Source organism: Schistocerca americana, chromosome 3 (genome assembly GCF_021461395.2).
Source record: "Schistocerca americana isolate TAMUIC-IGC-003095 chromosome 3, iqSchAmer2.1, whole genome shotgun sequence".
Classification (NCBI taxonomy): Eukaryota; Metazoa; Arthropoda; class Insecta; order Orthoptera; family Acrididae; genus Schistocerca; species Schistocerca americana.
The window spans coordinates 737,798,942-737,826,867 of record NC_060121.1 but is presented as its reverse complement, the minus strand read 5'-3'; the positions used below and the strand labels follow the sequence as shown (position 1 = coordinate 737,826,867).

Sequence of the window (27,926 nt, the reverse complement as noted above, 5' to 3'; positions counted from 1 at the left end):
TTATGAATGACCAAAATCTCTGGATTTTCTGCCATGTTCGGAGACGGAGTTTATTTGTGGAAATTATTAAAAGCATCTTGTACTGAAGTACAAGCTATATCTCAAACTTCTGCAAAACTTTGGCAATCTTGGGGATTTTGCGTTCTTTTAAATTTGGCATGTTTTTTTTTGTTTCTGCAACAGCAATTTAACATGTTTTTTATACTGTGGGGGATCAGTACCATCACTTAGTAATTTATGTGGTAGATATCTCTAAGTTGCTGTTGATACTATCTCTCTGAAATCATTCCACATCTTTTCTAAGCTTACATGATCAAATCAGAAGGAGCGGAGACACTCTCTTAAAAAGGAGTTAAGAGCATTTTTACTGGCTTTTTTAAATAGATGCACTTTGAGTTTCTTTTTGATGGTTGTGGGTGCTACGGTACTCAGCCTAGCAGCAACTGCCTTGTGGTCACTAATCCCTGTGTTCATCATCATACTCCCTGTTTGACCAGGATTATTTGTTGCTAAGAGGTCACATATGATTTTGCAACCATTTATGGCTTTGAGTGGGCTCATGAACTAATTGTTCAACTTCACTAAAAGGTAAACTACTTCCAACAGCAATAATTACTCCACAACCAACTGTATTTAATCTATCCTTTCTGAACACTGATAGGTCATTTGAAAAAATTTCAGCTGAACTTATTTCCGGCTTTAGCAAGCTTTCCATACCTATAGCTATTTGAGCTTCAGTGCTTTCTATTACAACTTGGAGCTCTGGTTCTTTTCCAACACAGCTACAACAATTTACAACTACAATACCAATCGTTTCTACAACTACCTTACTGTGTTTTACCTGCCCCCATTTAAGACGGATGCCCTTTCTGTAGTTTCCTGAAACCCTCTAACCTAAAAAACCGCCAAGTCCCTTCCATTCAGCCCCCGCTACCCGTGTAGCACTTCCTGTGTGTAGTGGACTCCTGACCTATTAAGTGGACACCAGAAACCCACCAATGGTGGCCCAAGTCAAGGAATCTCCAGCATACAGAGTCACAGAACCGTCTGAGCCTCTGATTCAGGCCATCCACTCAGCTCTATGCCAAAGGACCACAGTCGGTTCTATCGATGATGCTGCAGATGATGAGTTCCGCCTCAATCTTGCAAGCAAGACTGGCAGTATTTACCACTTCCGCTAGCCGCCTGAAACCAGAGATAATCTCCTCCGATCCAAAGCAGCACACATCATTGGTACAGACATGAGCCACCACCTGCAGTTGGCTGCAACGTGTACTCTTCATAGCATCCAGAAGCACCCTTTCCGCATCAGAAATGACTACCTCTGCTATGCACACAGTGTGTACAATTGCTTCCTTCCCCTCCTTGGCAGCCATATTCCTAAGAGGCCCCATTATGTGCCTAATTTAAAGATCACACTTAGGAAAAAATTTATGATTTGTTTACGAAAACATATAATTTTTTTGATGTAAATTTTAACAATTTTTATTTTCTGAATTTTAACTACTAGAGTAAATGCTGCGAAAGTAAACCTACATCATCATGGTACTATTTACGTTATGTGGTAAATAAGGTGTAGATTCAGAAGTTTCTGAGAGAAAGGGACATTTGTACTGAAGAATGTCATTTTGAGAAAATTGCAGTTTAAAGAAAAAATTTAATACACAGCCAAATGATATACACAAAATACGTTAAAATCCTCCTCGCTGGTAGTCCTCATCTCCTCCTTTATCTTCCTCATCCAATGCTGCCCTCCTTTTCTTGGATCTGGCTTCTTTTGACATATTGTTTGCTGCAATCTCTGCTTTCATGATCCGCAACTGGTCCAAGTTCATCACACTTTTAGTGGTGTTTCAATCTTTGTGAACTTCAAGAAACTCAAAAGCCTGTAGTCTTCTGGGTTAGCCATCATTAAAGTAAGAACACTGATCTTCCAACAAAAACATTTTTTGGTTCCTTGACCATACAACACTGTTAAACAGATCCATTGGCATTTGTGTGTTGCCTTTCAGACGTTTCTTCAACAGCTCTGGATGGCCGAGATCCCGAAACACGGGTTTCATGGCAAGCACTTGGAGCATTTTGTATAGTAATTTTGTGCGAGACAGTCTGCAATTTTCTTCCTATTTTGCCTTCAGATATTTACACCGATCAATGGAACACAGATTGTGGATTGGCTCAGCATCTGTGGACAGGGTGTGGAAATAAACTGCTCCATCAGCACTCTCCATACCATCTAAATTACCCCTGTTACTTCTAATAGCTATACCATAAATATTGTGCAACTGATCACTTTGTTTAACAGTCGGTTGACACCTTATACTTAAACAAATCTGTTAACTTACATGGTAAACTCCCTATCGCACTTCTCTCACATTTAGTGGTGAGACAGCCCAATGGATAGCCCATCAAAAACTGAACACGGAACACACATGAAAACAGGAAGAAGGCGTACTGAACTACCAAAAAAAGAAGTGAAATAGAACCAGTGAATGATCCAAGGTTAATATGTGCAACATTGACAGAATCAGAATAGCCATGGCATCTTGGTTATGCGATTTTGGTGTTGGACTGCTAAGGCGGAGATTTGTATTCAATCCTCTCTCATGCCCCATATTTTATTTTTAAAAATTTTTATTTATTATTATTTTTTTTCACCACATTATGAACCGTCCGTCCAGTCATTGAGTGTCTGATCAGTGAATTCAAATATGTGTCTGTGTCATGGTGTAATGTCTGTTTGCGACGGCGATATGTAACAAAGGGACCTTCAGATGTATGTAACTCCTATTTGTTCTACACAAGTACCACAGAATTCCTTTGTTGTAACATAGTTCACATCCATTTATTCGTTGTTTTCTTTTCTGTGAAAGGTATATATAGCATCTCACTTGCTCCCACTATTCATCATCACATTTAGTTGCGCCAGTGATATATTCTTAGCATATGATGTGCCGGTAATATATTCTTAGCATATGATTCATGTTTTATAACTAATGTATAGCATGACAATTGCCAATACTACAGAAGGAGAACAGACATGTCAATTACTGGATGGGTAGTTCACAATTTGTGGAAAAAAGTGGGCACCAGTGGGGTTTCACCACGGATCTCCCACATGGCAGTCTAACACCGTGAACACACAACTATGATGACATAGTTATTACAACAAGCTCGATGTTTTACGTCGTCAGCTTGGACCGTTCACTGTTTCCGATTTGCTTCTTTTTTCATAGTTCAGTACACCTTCTTCCCGTTTCCATGCTTGATTTGTGTTCAGTTTCTGAAGGGCTATCCATTGGGTCACTTTAACACTAAATTTGGGGGGTGGGGGGGTTGCAATGGTGAGTTTCCCTTGTTAGTACATCCCAATTGCTGTTTTAGTCTATGCAATCTCATGCCCATCCTCTTCTGCATATGATTTATGCACTCTAGTTTTGTAATTAACAGGTCAGATGCAAAACAAAATTCTCAGAAAAGTCAGTGCCTGACTATTTTCAAATACTTATTTCAAATAGAAGAATTAGAAAATTTCAATAAAACAAACATCAGTTAAAGCATAAATATCAATAGTTTCATAATTTGCATAAAAGTAAAAATGTCAAATTTTGTCATTTTGGGTGGTACGACTCTCCTTAAAAATTAACATTAATTTTATACAATATATCAGTCCTAGATAATAAATGACTATGACCTTCTTATAGGAAGTTTAATGTTAAGCGTAACTTTGGCTCTGTCTCACCCATTTAGAGAGCCTGGAGTTGCAAATTACAAATATAGCCCAGAAAAGGGAGAAAAAAAGAAAGAAAAAGAAAAAACCCAGGATTGTTGGGTTTGTGGATTTTGGGGAGCATGTAGCAGGTGGGTGTGTGGGGTGTCATAAAGGTGAGGAGGAAAATGGAGTCACGAGATAGGTTCTGGGAAGGGCCTAAGGCTTTAAAGCAGGGATTGGAGGTTGTGTTGGACTTGTGGGGTAGGATCACTCTGGCAGACTTTATAGGTGGAGGAGCCAGATAACTGGTGGAAGTCTTCCGCCAGGTAGTCACTGTGATTCATGACAACAGTGGTACTACCTTTGTTCTATAGGTAGGATGATTAGGTCAGGATTAGTTTTGAGGTTGTGTATGGTTATTCTTTCTTCTGCTGAAAGGTTAGTGTTCTGAGGAAGGGACCTGGGGAAGGATAGTGAAGCTAAGTTGCAGGTAAGGTATTCCTTGAAGGTGACAGTGGATAGATAGTTAGGTGGGAGGGGAGATCATAAATGGATGGTGGTATGAACTGGGAGAGGCAGAGTTTAATGTCGAAATTAGGTTGGCTTTGGTGGGAGAGATTGGTGATGAAGGAGAGTTTCCACTGCAGGAATTGGGAGAAGGTGAGTAGGTCAGAAGTTCAGCATGGTTAAATTGGGTGTGGGGGCTAAAGGTGAGATCTTTGAAATTTCTATGGAGTTGAAAAATTTAGTGGAAAGATTAACAACAGTGTTACGGGAATGTTTGGGATCTGGATTTGGTAGCGTGTTGGTCGCTAGTTTTGGGGGATGTGGCAAGTTGAAAAGGTCAGCTAGGCAGGGTTTAGATGCTATGAGAGGTGGGCGAGGAAAAACAATGTGTATAGGATAGAGGTTGGATAGTGGTGCCCCGGGGAGGCATTAGAATGCCAGCAGGTTGGATAACTTATGGAGGTTGGTGTCTGGTATGCTCCTGGAGAGCAAGATTTCAGATTCTGCCAGCCTCTGGCTCTCACAAACCTTGTACTGCAAAAACACATCTCCATGGTACAGGCATCCCAGAAACAAGTCTGCTCCCTCTGCAAGATATTGCTACTGTGAAATCCTTGACATTGAATTCTGTGCTCTCAAGAGCCTGGGGGAGCATTCCAGACATCACCTCCAAAAGTTATCCAAGCTGGTGGCATCCTACTGCCTCCTTGGGGCACCACTATCCAACCCCTATCCTACCCACATTGTTCCTCCTCATCCATCCCTCACAGCACCTACATCCTGCCTAATCGACCTTTTCGACTTGCCACATCTCCAAAAACTCTCGTATGCCTGACACCCATAATCAAGATGGAATAGGATCAGAGCTTCACAAAGCTGTAGAAGTGCAGAGCGACTGCACCCCAAATTACGTCCAAAGCAGTGAAGAATATTAAGGTGTGACCAATACTTTCGCTTAGGTTGGTGAAGATGGAGAAGCAACATCAACTTGGCATCTAAAGACCAGCCTTAAAAAGCAATGAAACTCCACCATGTTGAGCAACTGATCATCAAAGTAGAGTTCTGGTTGGATAGTACACTGGCGATAGAAGTGCACGATATGCCTTGATAGCAGAAAACTGAAAACCATGGTTGAGAGCCCCGGGCTGTCCCTCTCATATGCCACCCATCACGTGATGTTCAGCCATACTCAGTTCAGGAGCAACAGTACAAGCAAAAATAGTCAGCACACAAGTGGGGTGTCACTGTGGACCCCAGAGCACACACTATTAGAGCCCTTTGGAGGCCTGTGCCCTTGTGTATGGATGGGTACCAGGGGAAGCACCAACCTGAGCCAGGAGAGTACAGTGTGATAAGAAGTTCTGGACAAAAATTGACAATGGGACCCTGAAGACCCCACTTCTGTAGGGTAACAAGGATGTAATGTGGCCTCGTGGTGGCATAAGCCCTTTGCAGGTAGAAGAATTCTGTCATTGGGTAAAAGTCATCCGGATAGCAACCTCCACACAGACCAAATTGTCAGCTGTAGAACAGACTTGGTGAAAACTGCCCTGGGATGGTGCAAAAAGACCCCGAGACTCAAGGTTCTAACACAGTCGCCGGCTCACCATACATTCAATAGGTGTATGAGCTTTTGTCTATGGATGCGATCTGGGTCTGGGGCCGTGCCATTGAAAAGGGCTCAGGCACTGAGAAATTTCCCCTCAGTAAACAGGGGGCAAGTAATAAAAGGTAAGTGAATATGCTCCACCTGCTGTCAGGTTAGAAAATGCAGGCTGGTAATTCTCAGACACAGAGGCTCAGGGCATAATGAAGAGCAAAATATTCTATGAGAGCATCTGGATCAGTGTAGACAGTGCCATTCAGGGCAATACCAGATACACCTGTGGGGGCACTGGTGTCCAAGAGGTGTTGAGCCTTTGCCAAAACCCAAGGTGTGTTACGACTTTGCACCACTTGTTAGCAGCAGACACAGTGGCTGCGGCAAAGACTGAGATGGTGTGGAGTTTTACAATTATTTCTTGAACTTTCTTTACAATTTCTCCCTCGTTGTCACTGCCCAGCCCTGCAGATCCCTCCGCCTGGCTGCTGCAGTGTAGATTCTCTGACAATGCGCGCAACGCGTGCCGCTGATCGCACTCGGGAGCCTCAGGCCACCAGTGCTCCGCTGAAGCCAGGATGCCCTGTGGTTGAGATGAACTCATCGCCGCTTGGCGCCCCAGTACGGGCACGTCCACGGAGCCGCGTCGCCCTGAGGTCAGCTGCCGACGCTTGCTGCACCGGCGGCGGGGAAGCCATCAGTCGCGATGTCCACGAGGTCCCGTCATGGACGGACCACGCGCCGTGGTGCCGGGTTGCCGTGAAGTCCGGGTGTCAGTCCCCGGCGGCGCGTGTGACCAAGACCTTGCTGCGGCCAGTCCTGCTGGAAGTTCTCGCTGTACTTAGTCAGTCATGGTGCCGACTGAACTCGGGCCGACATCCAGAGCTGAAGTTGACATCTGGCGGCGAACGGATGACTCCTGCGAGCTGGAACAGACTCCGGAATCACCACCTACGAAGATTGAACATTCGGACACGGACTACGTCTGTCTTCAGATCCAAACTGCTTCCTAATGGCTTCTGTCTGTTGCTGCCTGCGCTCCACTATTTATATCCGGCAGTAGGACATTTTTTATCCTCAGTGGTAGCTTTTTGTTATTACTCCCACAGTATATTGCAGGGTAACTTAGCGTGCTGGCCTCACTTCCCCTTACTCAGCACTCTCCAGGCTTCGCTCGGTCTGTGTTGATCGCCGGCGTGCCTCTGCCTTGCCATTCTCCACTGCGTGAAGTAACGCTTACTACACGTGGCCGCAACAGGTGGTTTACACAATGCATTTTATTAGGTGGCGGAACGGGGCACACAGCCTTTTCAAGGCAATGAGGTGCTCCATCGATGGATGTCACTTATGGTGATGAAGAGCTCATCTGCAAACTCTAATGGCCTTGGCGATATCGAAAAGTCCAACAATTACTGTCTTCCAGTGGGTGGGATCTTGAGGAATAGGGGATCACTTGGTTGTGGTCTGGACAGCTGCATCAATACCTCCCTGTGGTGGGGTCAGCATTGTTGAGATACCATCTGGTTGGATGCCCAGGTGAGTGATGTTGAGGGAGAGACAGGACAATCAGGAAGTGATCACAGGTCACCATGGACTGTCCAATGGATGGAGGAGAGAAAACAAGATCTGCAAATAGAAAGAATAGCAGCATAAGGCATAAGCCGTACACCACACTGAAGTGTGTGGGGGCACAGGTACTCAAGAGCAACGACTGAACTCTGTGAGCAAGTTTTCGATAATTTTGTCATGTCCAGTGGTTGTGGCTCCACCCCCCAAAGCATTATTGGCTTTGAAGTGACCCAAAATTAGGAAGGATGGGTGGGGGGAATCTGACAAATCAGTGCATACAACATTTACTGTGACACTTCATCAACAGGAGGGAGATACATATTACAAACAGCAAAATCCAGAGACTTTTTCACACAAACAGCCACAGCCTCCTAAAGACGTATCAAGTGGCACATGTTCACTGTTGACAGAGTTCAGAATGTGTGTGCAAACTCTGTCCAACACACTTCCATAGTCAGTGCAATTCTTAAAATAGCCTTGATAGCCCTAGAGGACAGGCACTGCATTGCTGGGAAGCATGTTCTCTAGAAGGCAATGGAGAAAGATGAAACACGTAAGAAATGAAGCTCACCCAGGTGGTGAAACGGCTGCTGTAATTCCAATGGAGAATCATGCTATTGGTATCCTGTTGGGGTATGAAGAGACAAAGGAAGCATGTCATGCCCCAAGGGTCACCTGTTGTCACCATTTGCAGGATATGGCATCAATACACATTAGTTCTGAATCTGGTTTTTTGTGTGTGTGTGTGTGTGTGTGTGTGTGTGTGTGTGTGTGTGTGTGTGGCGGGGGGGATCTGGTGCCATAGGCGCCACCAGGAACTCTGCCTCACATACAGAGTCAGAACCAGTGGGGTCTGCAAAGTCGTATGACCAGCAGCCTTTGACTTCTTCAGCCAATTGCTGATATCTTGTAGCATCAGCAGAAACCTGGGTGTCCTGAAAGACCCCTTCCTGGTGAGGGATGCCACAGCAGAGTGCGGCTTCACCGGTTGGGGTCTGGCGTCCCCGACAGGAGGGGGGAGTCGATGGCTCCAAAATGGGTGTGGGGGAAGCAGTAGGATGGGGACCTCAACTATTAGAGGAACAGGTGTAGTCAACCGGCCCTGAGGGCCCGATGTAGAAGGCACAAACGACAAGGGTTCTATTGCTAGAGCGGATGATGTCGTCATGTCATCATTATACATGAAGGATGCTATCAATTATGTGTCTTCTTGATCTTTTGATAAGTCAGTTGGTCATAAGCTTTGTATTCTTGCACACAGCTGATAAAGATGGGGGAGGGGTCAGGCACAAAGAAAATTTGTGTGCAAAATCTGTCCAGTCTCTACAGACAGTGCTAAAGATACAACGCGAAGACATGTGCCCAAACCTCATGCACTTTGAAGTACCACATGAGAGGGGGTACATACAGTTTCACATCACATCGGTACACCATAACCTTGACCTTTTCAGACTATGAGTTGCATTCAAAGGCCATGATGAAAACCCCAGTAACAATCCTATTTTCCCTTGACCCTACTGGCACAATGGACAAAATGCATACTGTCACTCCAAAATGGCATATAACTCATCATCAGTCCATTAGTCAGTAAAACGTGGTTGCAGTTGAAGCTCATACCTTGTACCATATTAAGACTGTTGTGGGGGGTGGTAGTTACAGGAACCTAGTTTGTCAAGGCGAGCAGCACTCATGATAGGGCAGGGGATGTCACTGAAATCAGAACTGAACCAATCATAGTTTTCAAGATTCCTGCTACTTCCCCTTTATGGCCATAAAGGAGTCCCCGTCAGCCCTAGAGCAAACCAAGTATGGAAAGGGAGGGGGGGGATTTCTATCCTTGTCTCTTAGCCCTACTTTCCTCCATTTGCATAGCCAGGAAGTAAGCATTTTGGTGTCATCTATCTCTGCATTGTAAGAACCTTCACCTTCAGAAGAGAGTAATGATGCTTGCAGCCACCAGCAGAAAAAAGCTTAATCCATGCCCTTTGTGAGTCATCCACCATGGTGCCACCAACTTGGGGGGGGGGGGGGGGGGAGGGGGGGAGGGGGGGGGGAGGCTCTCTCCCCAAGGGTGCCACCAACCCCTACCAACAGCTACCTGGCCAGTGATCTCTTGCTCTGAGCCTCGGGGCCCCAGCCATTACAGGCACATACTCCATGGCATAGGTGGGAAATTTCCAGTTCAGGCAACAATAGTGTGATCTCTACCTGGTCACGGGGCTACCATAATGCATAACTTGACAAGCTACGACTGAGCCATACATTCATTCTTCTGAATGACTCACTGGTTGAACTAAAGCAGCAGTATAAAACTGGTTATGCAATATATGTATATCCTCAGATGGTATCTCCACCCTCTAGTGTAAGTGAAGACATCTCAAGAGTTTCATCAAGTTTAAAATAAGCATTATACATTTTCATTTAATTACATACTGAATAGGTTAATTCTTCTTTTCATCACTTGTAACTGATTAATATACTGCAGCATATTTAGTTGTGCCAGATGAAATTTATGTGCAATTAATCAAACTGATGTACTGTTGCACGCAAAGTTGAATGTGAAAGTTCCCTTACGATTATGTGAACAAGAAAGAACCCTTGTCAAATTTTTGCAACAGTTTGAAATCATTTTACTGGAAATATAAATGAAACAAGCGTATGGCATTGTTGGCCGGGAGGCCCCATGCGGGGCAGTTCGGCCGCTGTATTGCGGGAGGCCCCATGCGGGGCAGTTCGGCCGCCGTATTGCAAGTCCTTTTTAGTTGATGCCACTTCGGCAACTTGGGAGTCAATGAAGATGAAATGATGATGATGGACACACAACACCCAGTCATCTCGAGTCAGAGAAAATCCCTCACCCTGCCGGGAATCAAACCCAGGACCCCGTGCGCGGGAAGTGAGAACGCTACCGCAAGACCATGAGCTGTGGATCACTGGAAAGATTTGAGGATTTTACTGGAAAGGTTTTGATGATTTACATAAATTAAAAATCATTTGAATCTAGCTTTTACACACTAACTCAGCCCTTTATTTAGGGGGAAGGTAAGTATATTGTTCAGGAAATTATGATACCAACTAGGAGCCTCCAAGTAACACCCATGCACACAAACCTATTTACATTTCACATACTGGGACTTCAATTTCACATACCTCTAGCCACTAATGTAAACAGTGTGTAACTAAGTTTGCATCCTTCTGCACCACTGGGAGCAACAGTATGACTCCAGAATGAGATTTTCACTCTGCAGCAGAGCGTGCGCTGATATGAAACTTCCTGGCAGATTAAAACTGTGTGCCGGACCAAGACTCGAACTCGGGACCTTTGTCATTCGCGGGCAAGTGCTCTACCATCTGAGCTACCCAAGCACGGCTCACGCCCCGTCCTCACAGCTTTACTTCTGCCAGGATCTCATATCCTACCTTCCATGCTTTACAGAAGCTCTCCTGCGAACCTTGCAGAACTAGCACTCCTGAAAGAAAGGATATTGCAGAGATATGGCTTAACCACAGCCTGGGGGATGTTTCCAGAAGGAGATTTTCACTTTGCAGTGGAGTGTGCGCTGATAAGAGTTCGAGTCTCGGACCGGCACACAGTTTTAATCTGCCAGGAAGTTTTAACAATATGACTCGATGACCATGCTGCATTCAATTCTGAGTGGAAACAATTCATTGTTATGGTGCTGTTACATCATCATTGCTGACTGTACTCCTATCGCCTGCAATTACTGTTACTGTCAGGCATTTATTTGCTTTTTATTTAGTGCAAGTAAGTAGCTTTTGGTTCATTTTTTCATCCATATTTATGAATACTGCATTTGCTTAATGGTGAACTTTGTGCCTGGATCAAAATTTCGAAATAAGTTGCAGGGGAATGGGGAAAAATCACATGACTGTAAAATTCAATATGATGTACAATATCTGCAAGGATAATTTATTTTCTGAAACTATAATAATTAAAGAAACCCGAAGAAAATTAACACACGATGACAAGTATTTTTTGCAAAAACATACTTCCCACAAGTGATGGTATATCCTTAAAGATCACCAAGTCGTTAAACTGTTAAAAAATATTCTATCTTATACGCTTTCTGTTAATGGCACCTCAGCATTTACTGAAAGAGAATTATCGCTGATGACTGCAAATCAGCAGGAAGGGATGGAGGGAGGGAGAAAGAAAGGCAGAAAGCACTACATAAAATTTAAATAAAAAAATATTTTTTTATTCTTTAAACATAAATTTACAATGTAGCACAAGGTATTAAACTTCTTAACGTACTAAAAATTGATATTTAATGTCAAGAGCACAAGAAAGTTGTATTCACGTAAAAAAAAAAAAAAACACAAATTTTGAAAATATTACATTTATAGAAATAGATCTTTCCTACTTCTCCTTGAAATAAGGTATCTTATTTGTGTCTAAAGCTATTGGAAACTCAGTCATAGCTCACTTATGACTGAAATGGCTGAAAAACTATGCAAGTGAAATGAATCAAATCCAGAGTCTTAGTGAAACATTACTGTAATTGACATAGTTGATAGAGACTTGTCAGTCTGTTGTCTCCACTGAGTGAAACCATTCAAAATCTGGAGAGTGACTGAAAAACATTCATATAGCTGACATGGCCATGAAGAATAGTAGTTTCATTCAATTGAAAAAACTAAGTGAACGAAAAAACAAAAGACTCCAGAATATGTTGACATAACCAGACCCATCCACTACCCAAGACCCTGTCTCTCTCTCTCTCTCTCTCTCTCTCTCTCTCTCTCTCTCTCTCTCTCTCACACACACACACACACACACACACACACACACACAAAGAGGGAGGGGGAGGATGATAACAATAATAACAATTCCCCGATTTCCCCCAGGGTGAAAATACACTTTTTCCATTTTAAGTGACAGCATACTTTTCCTCAGAACAGTAAAACTAATCAATCCTTTGAATGGTTATGGTTTTATACACTGGTGTAGAATTTCCGGCTATTTAGAAAACTTAACTCAGTAAAAAAAAAAAAAGTTTTGGAAAGATCTTTGATGTGCAGCAACATGTAAGCTGCACATTTTCATATTACAAAAGTATAAATTTGGATTCCACCAAACCACTTGTTACTTCCCGAAGCATTGAAATCGAGATGCGTTTTTGTAATAGCTCATGTCACGTGATCTCGCCAGACGATGACAGCGGATATTCAGAGCATAGGTCATGTGATGTAATCAGCCAACAGCAGTATCACTGTTAAGTAGCGCGTATACACAAATTGGAAAAGTTAATATACATATACGTAGTGTTGCTACAAGAAAATAAAAGCTTTCACATATGTGTAGAATTAAACACTTTGTTTCAAATAAACTGACTGCCTCAGCGGAAAAGATTAATAAAAGCCAAATTTCTTTAGCAAACTGACAAAAATAACTTCATTGTTCTGCAAGGCGATTAATGCTTGACTGTCAGAAAGGTGGAAATAGAACAAAATCTGAAACAAATAACATATTTTAGCCTTCCGTAGTTATGTGAATGTATTTTACTTCACTTGATAGCTCCTGGCCAAAGAAATCCGTTTTGCTTTCATTTGACATGAGAGCAATAAACGAAAAGGAAACAGCAAAATAACTAAACGTAAAAACGGATCACGTGGACACCATCCACCTCCCCACTACAACACAGACTGCTGTGTGCATCAGCACCAGATCAACGATATTTCCGAACCGTCGCAATACTAGATAGTGGTGCCCACCACCCCTCGTACCTCCCTTGAGCGTTTGAGGAAGGATGCCAAAAACTAAAGAAAAAAATCTCCTTATCAAAAACATGTCCATTTGTTGTTTCTTTCTGAAGAGTCTGACATATAAAACATATGTTTGAGGAAATGTAAAACTTGTTATTTGGTCTTAAGTGTGCCAAAGTTCAGTGCCATGCCTCTTGCGCAGCATTCTTATATCGCACGTCATTGTATTTCGCTCTGTGGAATTCAAACGTATAATATTTTGTAACGGACGCCATCGAACTATAATCAGGAGAGTGGAAATTAGAATGTCCAGTGGTGTGTCTCCTGCTCCCAGTTTGGCATCCAGCACCCTCCCCCCCCCCCTTTTTTTGGGAAGGGGGGGGGGGAGCACTAGCAATTAATATTGGATGGGATTATTTGTAACCTGGAGAACAAGAGCTCTTCAGAAAATTTTTACTCTTTATTGCCCATTAGCTAATAACTTGCTTTTTCTTGTGTAACATAAAATTAAATATTATATATAAAAACAAAGATGAGGTGACTTACCGAACAAAAGCGCTGGCAGGTCGATAGACACACAAACAAACACAAACATACACACAAAATTCAAGCTTTCGCAACAAACTGTTGCCTCATCAGGAAAGAGGGAAGGAGAGGGGAAGACGAAAGGAAGTGGGTTTTAAGGGAGAGGGTAAGGAGTCATTCCAATCCTGGGAGCGGAAAGACTTACCTTAGGGGGAAAAAAAGGACAGGTATACACTCGCACACACACACATATCCATCCATGTGCGTGTGTGCGAGTGTATACCTGTCCTTTTTTCCCCCCTAAGGTAAGTCTTTCCGCTCCCAGGATTGGAATGACTCCTTACCCTCTCCCTTAAAACCCACTTCCTTTCGTCTTCCCCTCTCCTTCCCTCTTTCCTGATGAGGCAACAGTTTGTTGCGAAAGCTTGAATTTTGTGTGTATGTTTGTGTGTCTATCGACCTGCCAGCGCTTTTGTTCGGTAAGTCACCTCATCTTTGTTTTTATATATAATTTTTCCCACGTGGAATGTTTCCTTCCATTATATTGATAAAATTAAATATAGGATACATGAAACCAATAAACACAAATGACAATCAAGACAGTACACCTTTCTTCAATCCTTAAGTCCTAGCATTTTTTTCTCTGTCTAACCTTGCTACAGCTTTACATAGCATGCTTTCCTTTCTGCAAAAGAATCTATTACCTCATCAAACTTCATCAAACATTTTGCTACATCAAAAATTGAAATGTTTTTGTCTACTACTGAAAAAGCTGTTAATACAAACAGTACCCAAAACTGATGTGGTTTCTCGATCTGATTATGTGTATTTTGTCATTGTCAGCTAGATAAAACAAAATAGGCCTGTCTAATATGGCAGCAGTTGTAAAACACAGAGAGAGTTCACGAACCTCTTGTCAACCTCTGTTCATGAGTCTGGGTATTTTGACATTGGCCTCTCAATATGTATATTCCTTATTGTCGTTTCTTGTTACCAATATTAGTTTATTTCCAAGAATAAGCAGCTTTCACTCTGTTAATACTCGGCAGAAATCAAACCTCCATTTGGATCCGACTTCCATAACTCTTGTGCAAAAAGGTGTGCAGTATACTTCTGCATCCATTTTCAATAACCTGCCACTCGAATTCAAAAATCTTAGCAGTAATCCACGTGCTTTCAAATCGAAACTGAAGAGTTTCCTCATGGGTCACCCCTTCTATTCTGTCGAGGAGTTCCTTGAAAAATTAAGCCGATTCTTATTGTACTGCTGATAGCGTTTACTTAAACTTATGGACTGACTTTTTTTCAGGTTCATGAACATTTATTTTTATCTGTTATTACTTTTATGTTGTAAGTTAATGTACTGACATGTTCCATGACCTTCGAGATTTGCTCCTCAATTTGGTCCTACGGAACTTGACGTGTGAATAAAAAATAAATAAATAAACAAGACTGTTTTGGCACAAATGGTCACTTTTTCTGACGCGTCAGAATATAATTCACGAAGTACCAATATCAAATGCCTATTAGGCCTACTACAAGCAAAAAGCTTTATGTTTGGAAATTGTTTCACATTTCACTCATACGCTCCCAGCTTCTCAAGTATGAGATCGAAAAGTTGTAGTATGAAATTTTTATATAAATTTGGAATCGTCATATTCTTCCATAATTTGTCTGATGTCCCCATTTCTTCTCCTTCCTGATTCTAAAAAACAATCTTGTCATCACTAATTCTGTAACTATTCCTGCCAGCGTCAAAACTTATTCTCCGGATAACTTCACCAACCCTGCCACAATCAACAGCTTAGCTTTCCCACGTTTATTCTCCGATTAGGTGTTATTATGTGTTCATACAATGCGTTTTCCACGCTACTCGCAGAATAGAACTTAGGCGGCTGCGGCCGGGGTCTGTACAACTGGTCATTAGTAATGTAGCTGCCTGGACAAAAATTTTCTATCAAAATTTCATTTTCTTCAATGCACAGAGAAGATTACTTATTATCTTTTTTACCTGTTATTCCCTGTTAGTCGTTTATTTCCACTCTGGTTGTCTGAATCTATGGATTTCGCTGGTAATTATAACAACGTTGATCATTCGCAAACCCAGTCAACTTCATAAGCAAACAGTGATTGGCATTCACCCGTTCGGCTTTATTCCGCTCAGCTCGTGTAGCCCCATCCCCTTCTGACTGCAGGGAAGTTTATTTCGAGATGCAACGGGGATTTCCCTGGCAGAGACATGACGTACACTATGCACGCATTCAAAAATAAACTTATGATTCATTCAGAAATAAACTAAGAATATGTTAAAAAATGTTCAACAACTAACAGGGATACATTTCAAAATCTATGAATAATCGATAGACCAATGTGCGCTGGATACTAGGCGCTTTGTGACAAGGTTTTTTTTTCCTCAAGCATTGGAATTTGGCGATTATTGAACGTGTCTGGTCCTCAAAGAGTTAAGTGTTAAATGGAAGTCAAACCCCCTGTGATTTAAAAAATTCAGTGCACATTCTCACACATAACATAATTAATATTGCGCAAAAGGAAATTTCCTTTGAAAATAATGCTTTTCAAAGAAGAATCCGCAGTATTTTCCCGCGACTTCTTAAGACACGAGTTCGTTTCAAAAGCTGCCAGAGAGCGACCAAAAAACAGGCGTTACCATGTGTAGGCAGCTACAATGATATAGGAAGTCAGTCTGTTCGTACACACGTAGCATTAAAAGATCTTACATGACGCCATAAAAGAAATATGACATCAGAGGATACTCCAACAGCACAGGAATTTCGTAAACCATACTAAAATGCATAATTTAGCTTAAAGGACACATTCGTATGTCCAACTTCACAATGAAGTAGGCCCCAACCTGATATTAAGCTTTTTCAGTACTGTATTGTCTCATTTTGGTTCTTTATTATGGCATGATGATGCCATACATGACAGAAGACAAAAATATGCACTTGAAATTCAGTGAACAGTTGGAACTAGCCAATAGTGTGGAATGAAACACTTTGTTTCTTATAAATTGACTGCACCTGTGGGAAAGGTTACTAAAAGCCACATTTATTTAACAAATCGACGAAAATAACTTCATTGTTGTGCAAGACATTAATGCTCGACTGTCAAAAATGTGGAAATAAAATAAAATCAGGAAACTAATAACATACTTCAGCCTTCCGTAGTTATGTGACTACTAGTTAGGTGCTACAGAAGAATGCTGAAGATAAGGTGGGTAGATCACGTAACTAATGAGGAGGTATTGAATAGGATTGGGGAGAAGAGAAGTTTGTGGCACAACTTGACTAGAAGAAGGGATCGGTTGGTAGGACATGTTTTGAGGCATCAAGGGATCACAAATTTAGCATTGGAGGGCAGCGTGGAGGGTAAAAATCGTAGAGGGAGACCAAGAGATCAATACACTAAGCAGATTCAGAAGGATGTAGGTTGCAATAGGTACTGGGAGATGAAGAAGCTTGCACAGGATAGAGTAGCATGGAGAGCTGCATCAAACCAGTCTCAGGACTGAAGACCACAACAACAACAGTTATGTGAATCTATTTTAATTCACTTGATAGCTCCCTGCCACAGAAATTTGTTTTGTTTTCATTTGGCGTGTGAACTGTAAACGAAGAGGAAACAGCGAATACACTTAACATAAAATAGGTCACTATTCCTCTCCCCACTACAACCCAGACTGCCCTGTGCATGTGCGAATCTGGCAGCTTGGGTACACCAGAAAAATTTTTCTGGGTAGCATAACTGCTTCTTGCTACTGCTGCAGCCACACTTCAAGCATTCAGAAGCGGGAAAAGGCATAGTTCATAGGCAACACAACTGCGCATGCACACGAGCCTGCTGGTAACTGCTCAAAATGAACTTGATGTATACATTTGTGATGTTGCACTCATCGGAAGCTGTTTGTTGTTATAGGGTATTCCACAGTCTTCGTCCTAAAGCCTTTAACACACTATTCTTTTGGCAGGCACTTACGTGTGCACTGTGTGGTGTTGTTTTAAATGGCACATCTCCTTTGCAACTTAAGTTTTATTTTGGTTTTATTCTCTCATTTACATTTTATTGCTGCAGAGGAGTGCTATGCTGGGAGTGAGACAGGGAAGAGAAGAGAAGCAGAGAAGGAGAAAGGACTATGGAGGTGTGGTGGGGGATAGTAGTTACATGTGAGAATGGGATGGGAGTAGGGAAGGGCAGACAGACAGAATGACAACATAGACTAGGAGGAGAAAATGCCAGTGAGAGGACTGAAGAAGGTGGTAGCTGATTTATGGGACAGGTCTTGCATCTAGGTCATTTACAGCAGTACAAGCCAGGGCAATGGGTTGGGAACACACAAGAATATGATGTAGGGTGGGTGGTTACCAGAATAACGCTGTAGGAGGGGTGATGAGGGTATTTCTCATTTCAGGGCACAACAACAGGTAGTTGAGACACTGGTGCAGAATGTGATTCACTTACTCCAGGCCTGAGTGCTGCTGAGTCATGAATGCTACTGAGTCACAGGAGGGCACTCCTTTATGCCCGGTCAATGGGTATGTGAAAGAAATACATTAAAATTGCTACAACAAGAAGAAATGAAGATGATAAATGGGTATTCATTGGACAAATATATTATACTAGAACTGATATGTGATTACATTTTCACGCAATTTGGGTACATAGATCCTGAGAAATCAGTACCCAGAACAACCACCTCTAGCCGTAAAACGGCCTTGATACGACTGGGCATTGAATCAAACAGAGCTTGGATGGCGTGTACAAGTACAGCTGCCCATGCGGTTTCAACACGATACCACAGTTCATCAAGAGTAGTGACTGGCGTATTGTGACGAGCCAGTTGCTCGGCCACCATTGACCAGAAGTTTTCAATTGGTGAGAGATCTGGAGAATGTCCTGGCCAGGGCAGCAGCCGAACATTTTCTGTATCCAGAAAGGCCCGTACAGGACCTGCAACATGCAGTCGTGCATTATCCTGCTGAAATGTAGGGTTTCGCAGGGATCGAATGAAGGATAGAGTCATGGGTCGTAACATCTGAAATGTAACGTCCACTGTTCAAAGTGCCATCAATGCGAACGAGAGGTGACCGAGACGTGTAACCAATGGCACCCCATACCATCACGCCACGTGATACGCCAGTATGGCAATGACGAATACACGCTTCCAATGTGCGTTCACCGCAATGTTGCCAAACACAGATGCAACCATCATCATGGTGCTGTAAACAGAACCTGGATTCATCCGGCGGGAAAAAAAAAAAAAAAAAAAAAAGACTTTCGCCTTTCGTGCACCCAGGTTCGCCGTCGAGTACACCATCACAGGTGCTCCTGTCTGTGATGCACGGTCAAGGGTAACCGCAGCCATGGTCTCCGAGCTGATAGACCATGCCGCTGCAAACACTGTCGAACTGTTCGTGCAGATGATTATTGTCTTGCAAACGAGTCATTTGTTGACACAGGGATCGAGACGAGTCATTGGATCTTGACCAGCACGAGCAGCAATGTCGCAATACAATACACTGCAATCGCGATAGGCTACAATCTGACCTTTATCAAAATCGGAAACGTGATGGTAGGCATTTCTCCTCCTTACACGAGGCATCACAACAACGTTTCACCAGGCAACGCTGGTCAACTGCTGCACTGCAATCGCGATAGGCTACAATCTGACCTTTATCAAAATCGGAAACGTGATGGTACGCATTTCTCCTCCTTACACGAGGCATCACAACAACGTTTCACCAGGCAACGCTGGTCAACTGCTGTTTGTGTATGAGAAACCGGTTGGAAACTTTCCTCATGTCAGCACGTTGTAGGTGTCGCCACTGGTGCCAACCTTGTGTGAATGCTCTGAAAAGCTAATCATTTGCATATCACAGCAACTTCTACCTTTGTGGTGTAGCAAATTTAATGGCCAGTAGTGTAGGTGACTAGAAGACAAGGCACAAGAGATCTGTTTCTGGACAAAGTGTGGAGGGTAAAGTTGGTCTGTGAAGGCTCCAGAGAATGCTTGGCATATTTGGAGACAGGTGGCTGGTCACTGCAGATGCAACTACCGCGAGTTGCTGCATGGGCGGGAGTTCTGGATGTGGAATGCGTGGAAGCTGTTGAAATGGAGAAATTGTTGGTGGTTAGTAGGTTTGATGTGGACAGAGATACTGATGTAGCCATGTATCACATGGAGGTAGACATTGAGGAAGGTGGCTTGTTGGAATCAAGAGGAAAAACAAAGCGACAGAGAGCAGTTTCTAATTTTCTGGAGGAAAGTGGATAGGATGTTCTCAGTTCAGATCATGAACATATCAACGAATCAGAATCAGGTGGCGGGTTTAGGATTCTGGGTGGCTTGGAAGGATTCCTCTAGATGGCTCATGAATAGGATGGCATAGGATGTTGCCATGCACGCAGCCATAGCTGTACTCCAGATTTTGTTTGTAGGTGATGCCTTTAAAGAAGATGTAATTTTGGCTGAAGATATCGTTGGGCACGGCAAGGAAGGAGGCTGTAAGTTTGAAGGTGGGCAGGCATTGGAAAAGGTAGTGTTAAAAGGTAATATGGCAATAGGCAGCAGGGATACTGGTGTAGAGGGAGGTGGCATTGGCAGATAAAAGAGACAGGAACAGTGAAAAATCTGTAAAGGAAATGATCAGTGTCGTTTCTGTTGGAGAATAGGTTGTGGGTGAAAGGCTGAAGGTGTTGCCCAACAAAGGCAGAAATTCTCTCTGTGGAGATCAGTATCCAGTCACAAATGGGCATCGTACATTTTCTAAATCTGGTGGAAGATTGCACAATAGATTGGTTTAGTTCAAGTGTGGCTGCCTGTCTCGACACCACCTCTATGCCATGAGTAGTAATCTATTGTTAATTCATGTTGTTGTCATTCCATCCAGGATTTTCCATAGTTTAATCAAAAGGAGAGTCATTCGCAAGCTAGTTTCATATCAGCTTTTAACTCTTTAATGATAGTGAGTTCTCACAGAAAAACTCCCTTCACTCATGCTGTTCAGGCTACAGTAGATGAATCTGTCCAGAGACATAAGAGCAACTGCACGAATTTGAATAATTTGTAGCTCTACTTATGCAAATGGAACCACTATTAATTCAAATTACAAATAATATAATACACTATGTCCAATATGAAGGAATTACTGGATGAAATAATTACACATAGGCTCCTTTTGCCATTTTAGTCATCCAGATTCCCATTTCTAGCACAGTTTCTTCTGAAGTAGCAGAACACGAAGGGAAGGGGATTAAGAGTTTAAAGTTGCAATGATAATGGGGCAGTTAGAGGAAGGGGATTAGCTTAGCAGAGGAGAAATAAGAGAATTTATCACACTGTTGCCGAAAGAACCATCATCAGCTTGACAAGATTTGGGGCAGCTACATAAAATCTAAATCAGTGTGACCAATGGGAATTTGAACCCCATTCCTTTTGAATACAACTCCATTGTCATAACCAAATTGCCAACTCCTTCAGTTTGGAATCTGGAACTGCATTTTGAATTACATATCCATCTGGTTCTACCTGACAGTAGTAGTACTCTCTTTCTGCTTCTTACCTATTTGCCTTCTTTTTCTGTGTGTCTCCTCCTCATTCTGTCTTCCTTTTTGACGGTATCTCGTATTTCTCTGGATTCTTTCTATTGCATTTTTCTTTCTCTTTTCTGTATCACCTTCCATTGGTACAGGGTCGTTCAATAAGTAATGCCACACCTTTTTTTTTTTTTTTTTTTTTTTTAAGAAGCCATTAATATACACAGACAAACATCTTTGTTGGTGCTTCACATTTGATGTTTGTATTGTGCGCCTGTGAAGTTTCAAACCATTCTGGCAGATAGCAGAGCCGTCGTACAGCATCAAAATGGTGTCTACATACAACTCACGTTACAAGCAGCGTACTGTTTTTGAATTCTTGTGTGCAGAAAGAGAGACCGTGGCGAACATCCATAAACGTATGTGTGATGCTGCAGTTCATAGGAGTACAGCTGAGATATAGGTAAAGAAAGTTTCAGCCTCAGGAAATGCAGAAACAGAGCTCCACGATCAGTCACACTCAGGACGTCCTGCCACAGTCACTGCTCCAGACATGCTGATGCCATTATTCGTGCCAAATGGCACTTAAAGATTCTCTACGAGGTACACACTTTGAAGATGACGAGAGTATCAGTTGTGCAGTGAAACCATGGCTACACCCACAGGACAAAAGCTTTTACCAGAAGGGAATACATGCTCTTCCTCAACGTTAGCGTATGGCCATAGAATATGATGGAGACTAGGTAGAAAAATAGGACACTGACAGGACATGTTGATATACACTGTCACCAAATTCTGACTCTTAACAATAAATATGTTCTGACAAAAAAAATGTGGGGCATTACTTACTGAATGACCCTTGTATATTTTGTTCTCTCTTCAGGTTTTTTCTCTGCCTGTCACTGAGATTATGGAAATCTGAACATGTGAACCTATCTACAAGTCAATGCCCCTAGACTTTTTCATTATTATTTAAGACACCTATTCAGTACTCTTGCAAAAATTTCATTTGTAATTTTAATTATATACCATCCTTGTGTTGCTGTACACATCCACATATTCCTAATCTAAACAACTTTTACTTCTAAAGACGGATTGGTCACTTCTGAAAGACAGAAGTTTCCATCATTCCACAAAATAAAACTCTTACTGCTGTCTCCTGTGCAAGGTGAGTCACGTAAGATGTAACACTCCTTCTATGTCGTGAACAGTTCGGAGATGCTAAAACTATGTTTTCGGAAAATGATAGTATGCTGCAGGGCATGTGCTTTGGTACGTGATAGAGTCTTAACTCTTTATCTATCAAAATACTGAAGCAAGTATGACTTTTTAATAGAGTTATACACTCTTTTAATGGTATCTGAAAGTGCTTGGAAAGATGAGTACAGTGATACAATGCTTGTTAATGTTGAGGTTGAAACTCTTCGCAAAAGAATCCCAGAAAAATATTACATTCTAAATATGCTCATGCCAGGCTATGTCATTATATCAAACCTTTTGACTGTTTACTTGTATGGACTGCAGAACTGGCAGGAATTGTGTCTTCTATCAGCGGGTCACTTCTCCTTCAATATTCCTTGCAAGCTTACACACACAACAGTGAGGAGAAGTTAGACATGGTACTTTTATACAGCAAATGGTGGCACGAGACGTATTGGCAAGGAATGTGGAATCAGTTTCATTCATATCTTGAACCGACATAAATTCCATTCCTGTCAACTGTCATGTCATCAGGCGTTCTGAGAACATGATTTCGGGTTTGCTCTGTATCCCTTAGGAGACAACACTATGATCTTCCAATGTGTACTCTTTACTGAGGAAGCAAAGTTACGAACCACGGTAATGTACATTTATGCAACATGAACTTAGGGGCAGCTGGCTTTGTCAGGTACAATTATGACCATGAAGCATAAACCTATGGTGCAGGATCATACTAAATTCCATTGTAGGACTTTACTTCTTACCACACATGTTAAATAGAAATACATATGCACAATCTGTTATGAACATTCTATCCGTTCTTGTTCAAATGGCTCTGAGCACTATGAGACTTAACTTCTGAGGTCATCAGTCCCCTAGAACTTAGAACTACTTAAACCTAACTAACCTAAGGACATCACACACATCCACGACCAAGGCACGATTCGAACCTGCGACCGCAGCTCTGTTCTTGTACAAGCAGTACCAGTGGGTAAGTAGCAACATACAGGGTGTTTCAAAAATGACCGGTATATTTGAAACGGCAATAAAAACTAAACGAGCAGCGATAGAAATACACCGTTTGTTGCAATATGCTTGGGACAACAATACATTTTCAGGCGGACAAACTTTCGAAATTACAGTAGTTACAATTTTCAACAACAGATGGCGCTGCAAGTGATGTGAAAGATATAGAAGACAACGCAGTCTGTGGGTGCGCCATTCTGTACGTCGTCTTTCTGCTGTAAGCGCATGTGCTGTTCACAACGTGCAAGTGTGCTGTAGACAACATGGTTTATTCCTTAGAACAGAGGATTTTTCTGGTGTTGGAATTCCACCGCCTAGAACACAGTGTTGTTGCAACAAGACGAAGTTTTCAACGGAGGTTTAATGTAACCAAAGGACCAAAAAGCGATACAATAAAGGATCTGTTTGAAAAATTTCAACGGACTGGGAACGCGACGGATGAACGTGCTGGAAAGGTAGGGCGACCGCGTACGGCAACCACAGAGGGCAACGCGCGGCTAGTGCAGCAGGTGATCCAACAGCGGCCTCGGGTTTCCGTTCGCCGTGTTGCAGCTGCGGTCCAAATGACGCCAACGTCCATGTATCGTCTCATGCGCCAGAGTTTACACCTCTATCCATACAAAATTCAAACGCGGCAACCCCTCAGCGCCGCTACCATTGCTGCACGAGAGACATTCGCTAACGATATAGTGCACAGGATTGATGACGGCGATATGCATGTGGGCAGCATTTGGTTTACTGACGAAGCTTATTTTTACCTGGACGGCTTCGTCAATAAACAGAACTGGCACATATGGGGAACCGAAAAGCCCCATGTTGCAGTCCCATCGTCCCTGCATCCTCGAAAAGTACTGGTCTGGGCCGCCATTTCTTCCAAAGGAATCATTGGCCCATTTTTCAGATCCGAAACGATTACTGCATCACGCTATCTGGACATTCTTCGTGAATTTGTGGCGGTACAAACTGCCTTAGACGACACTGCGAACACCTCGTGGTTTATGCAAGATGGTGCCCGGCCACATCGCCCGGCCGACGTCTTTAATTTCCTGAATGAATATTTCGATGATCGTGTTAATTGCTTTGGGCTATCCGAAACATACAGGAGGCAGCATGGATTGGCCTCCCTATTCGCCAGACATGAACCCCTGTGACTTCTTTCTGTGGGGACACTTGAAAGACCAGGTGTACCGCCAGAATCCAGAAACAATTGAACAGCTGAAGCAGTACATCTCATCTGCATGTGAAGCCATTCCGCCAGACACGTTGTCAAAGGTTTTGGGTAATTTCATTCAGAGACTACGCCATATTATTGCTACGCATGGTGGATATGTGGAAAATATCATACTATAGAGTTTCCCAGACCGCAGCGCCATCTGTTGTTGAAAATTGTAACTACTGTAATTTCGAAAGTTTGTCTGCCTGAAAATGTACTGTTGTCCCAAGCATATTGCAACAAACGGTGTATTTCTATCGCTGCTCGTTTAGTTTTTATTGCCGTTTCAAATATACCGGTCATTTTTGAAACAACCTGTATGTGGCTCCAACACGACAGCTGCCCAGCTCAGTCCTCCCATGTTACAATGCAAATACTGAAAAGTTTCCTGACCACTGGATATGACGGAATGCTGCAGTTTGTGACTGGCCAGGTCTCTTAATTTGACTCCTCTTGATTTCTTTCTATGAGAAGCATGGGAAGATGAAGCTCCAACTACACCAGATGATATGCACCACTGAATCACCACATCATGCAGTGGCATCTGATCCAGTGCAGATTCATCTTTTCACCTATCTCCTAAACAGTGAAGCAAATGTGCCTTGCAGCTAATGGTAAACAATTTGAGAACCTGTTGAAGTACACTGTAAAACCATGTTTCACTAAAGGAACTATTTATTTTTTATTAGGTATTTTGTGTATGATTAATTTATTAATAGTGCATAACAATGTTTCATTCTGACAGCATGTTAATTCTGTAAACATTAGCTGTTCCAGTTTACCGCATTGTATTCAACTATTTCAACAATCTCCTGACAAATGATCAGGGTAGTATTATATTCAAATGTTTTATGTTTTTTATTTTATACTTTCTGACATGTTCCACACCCATGGGTACCTAATCTAGGTGGCATGGTGTCAGTGATTTTGATCATCAAACAGTTTGGTTTATTTAAAGTGTATTCCATCTACTTACAGTTTCGAGAAGAATTTACAGACACATTTGTCTGACAGCAGGTGGTTACTTTAGCTAGCATACAGGCATCTCCAGGCAAAGAAAGGTCACAGTTTTTTTTTTTTCCAAATGTAAGAAAGTTAATACAAAAGTTCCCTTTTTTCCACTGAGCAGGGCTGTTTACCACTATAAGTGTACCCTACATTTCCGTTTCGGCTCTGACAAGTATGCAGCAACAGGCAACAGGGAGGGTTTAAACTGAAAACTGCCCGACACACACACACACACACACACACACACACACACACACACACACACAAAAACGTACATACATACGAAATAGTTTTCCTAAGTCCCATCTGATGCACCAGAAGCTAGCCCATGCCCTATTTCCTGATACAAAAATCAAAGCTGACCCAGTATCTTTGTCATATAAGAAATGAGGTTTTATCTAGTTGTGTATGCCTGTCCTGCAGCATATAACATCAGAGCCTCACATAAGAGTTCTGCTTGGCTGTGTTTACATCACAATACCTGACTGTGGCCAAATTGATTTCTTACTTTAGTATACTTCTTGGATTGTTTTGCAAAGAGTTTCAACCTCAACATTGACAAGCATTGTATCACGGTACTTATGTTTCCAAGCATTTTCAGATGCCGTTAAAAAATTATATCGTTTTGTTTAAAAATCTTATTTGCTTCATTACCTCGATTGATATGAGAGTTAAGACACTTTATCACATATCAAGGTATATAAAAATCTTATTTGCTTCATTACCTCGATTGATATGAGAGTTAAGACACTTTATCACATATCAAGGTATACGCCCCTTAACACAGCATGCTATTATTAACTGAAAACCTCAGTTCGATATTTGGACCCATTCATGAAAGGAGAAGTAAAAGAAGAAGAAGAAGAAGAAGGGATGTTATGTCTTACACGACTCATCCTGTGCTGCATTCATGACACAAAAAGAAAATCCAAATAAAATGTAATATTCTAAAATGTTCTCATTATGACCGCTTTGTTCCAGGGGTAAATTATTCATTCACTAGATCTCTTTGCAATGTCTACTCATGAAAGGGAACAAACATCACTAATATTCTAGCCAGTAACACCAAGAGCACTACTGAATGGCTTAACAAGCTTACTGCTATGAATGGGAAGATAATAATGGAGTGGGTTCTTATGTATGACTCAGTGACCAAATCATTATTCTCATAATGAAAAGGAGACCAATATCAATCACAATACACATATTTAAATCCCTACTTCATAGATTGATATAATGAAATGGAGAACTTAACTGAAAGAGATAATTGTTTTGCACCCGCCAATGCCCTAAAATGTAGTATCCATATTTACAGTTCAAAGAGGTTTCATATGGTGTGCGCTTCTGGATATTAATCTTCACAAGAAGAAATATAACATCAGAGAAAATCAAACAGATTACAGGTGAAAATGTAATTCAACTGTATTTTGCCAAAAAGCAGAACTCACTGCACTGTTAACTAGAACATCTTTCTTGTTCATGAAACTAATGCCGATACAGAAGTTAAAATTATTCTTTAAGAAAAATACAGTAATTTAATGTCCTTGTAGAATATAAATAAAAGGTAACAAAATGGTTCAAATGGCTCTGAGCCCTATGGAACTTAACTTCTGAGGTCATCAGTCCCCTAGAGCTAAGAACTACTTAAACCTAACTAACCTAAGGACATCACACACATCCATGCACGAAGTAGGACTCGAACCTGCGACCGTAGCGGTCGCGCGGTTCGAGACTGTAGCGCCTAGAACCGCTCGGTCACTCCGGCCGGAAGTAAAAGTAACAACTCACAAATTAGAAGAGGCATTTTTATGTGCTTTTCAGAGACTCCACGCCTCTACTATTTTATGAGCTTTTACCCATACAACCCAATTATTTACATTCTACAACAAAAACATGATACGTACCTGTTGTCCCACCACACTAACTAGGGCCGACTTGTTGAGGAAATGGCATTCAAGTGGCAACATTCCTAGTTCATGGTGCTTCTTGACTGGGGGAAAAAAAAAATAAGGATCAGCAATCTAAACAATCAACTGCACTTTCATATTACAAGAAGTTGCTATATCAGAGGCATGTGATTTTTAGTTAAACACACACACACACACACACACACACACACACACACATTTTTGTACTAATTACATCCACTCTGAATCTTCCAGTACACGTACAACAATGTTTTCTTCATCACAGGCAGAAGATACACGCTAATACATGGTTATCAAGACAAATGGAAGAGGAACAGTTAGTAGCAAGTTTTTGATGTGTTATTTAAGCTCATTCAG

General features: G+C 42.0%; 1 protein-coding gene across 4 annotated transcripts in view; it reads right to left on the bottom strand.

Moving 5' to 3' along the window:
• Positions 1-27,926, bottom strand: part of LOC124605476 (negative elongation factor A-like) — a 154,228-nt gene that overhangs the window by 39,992 nt on the left and 86,310 nt on the right. For all 4 annotated transcript variants that reach the window (XM_047137190.1, XM_047137191.1, XM_047137192.1 and 1 more), the window contains exon 3: positions 27,546-27,631. In XM_047137190.1, coding sequence (XP_046993146.1) covers positions 27,546-27,631 — 86 coding nt within the window. The remainder of the gene's footprint in view (positions 1-27,545; positions 27,632-27,926) is intronic.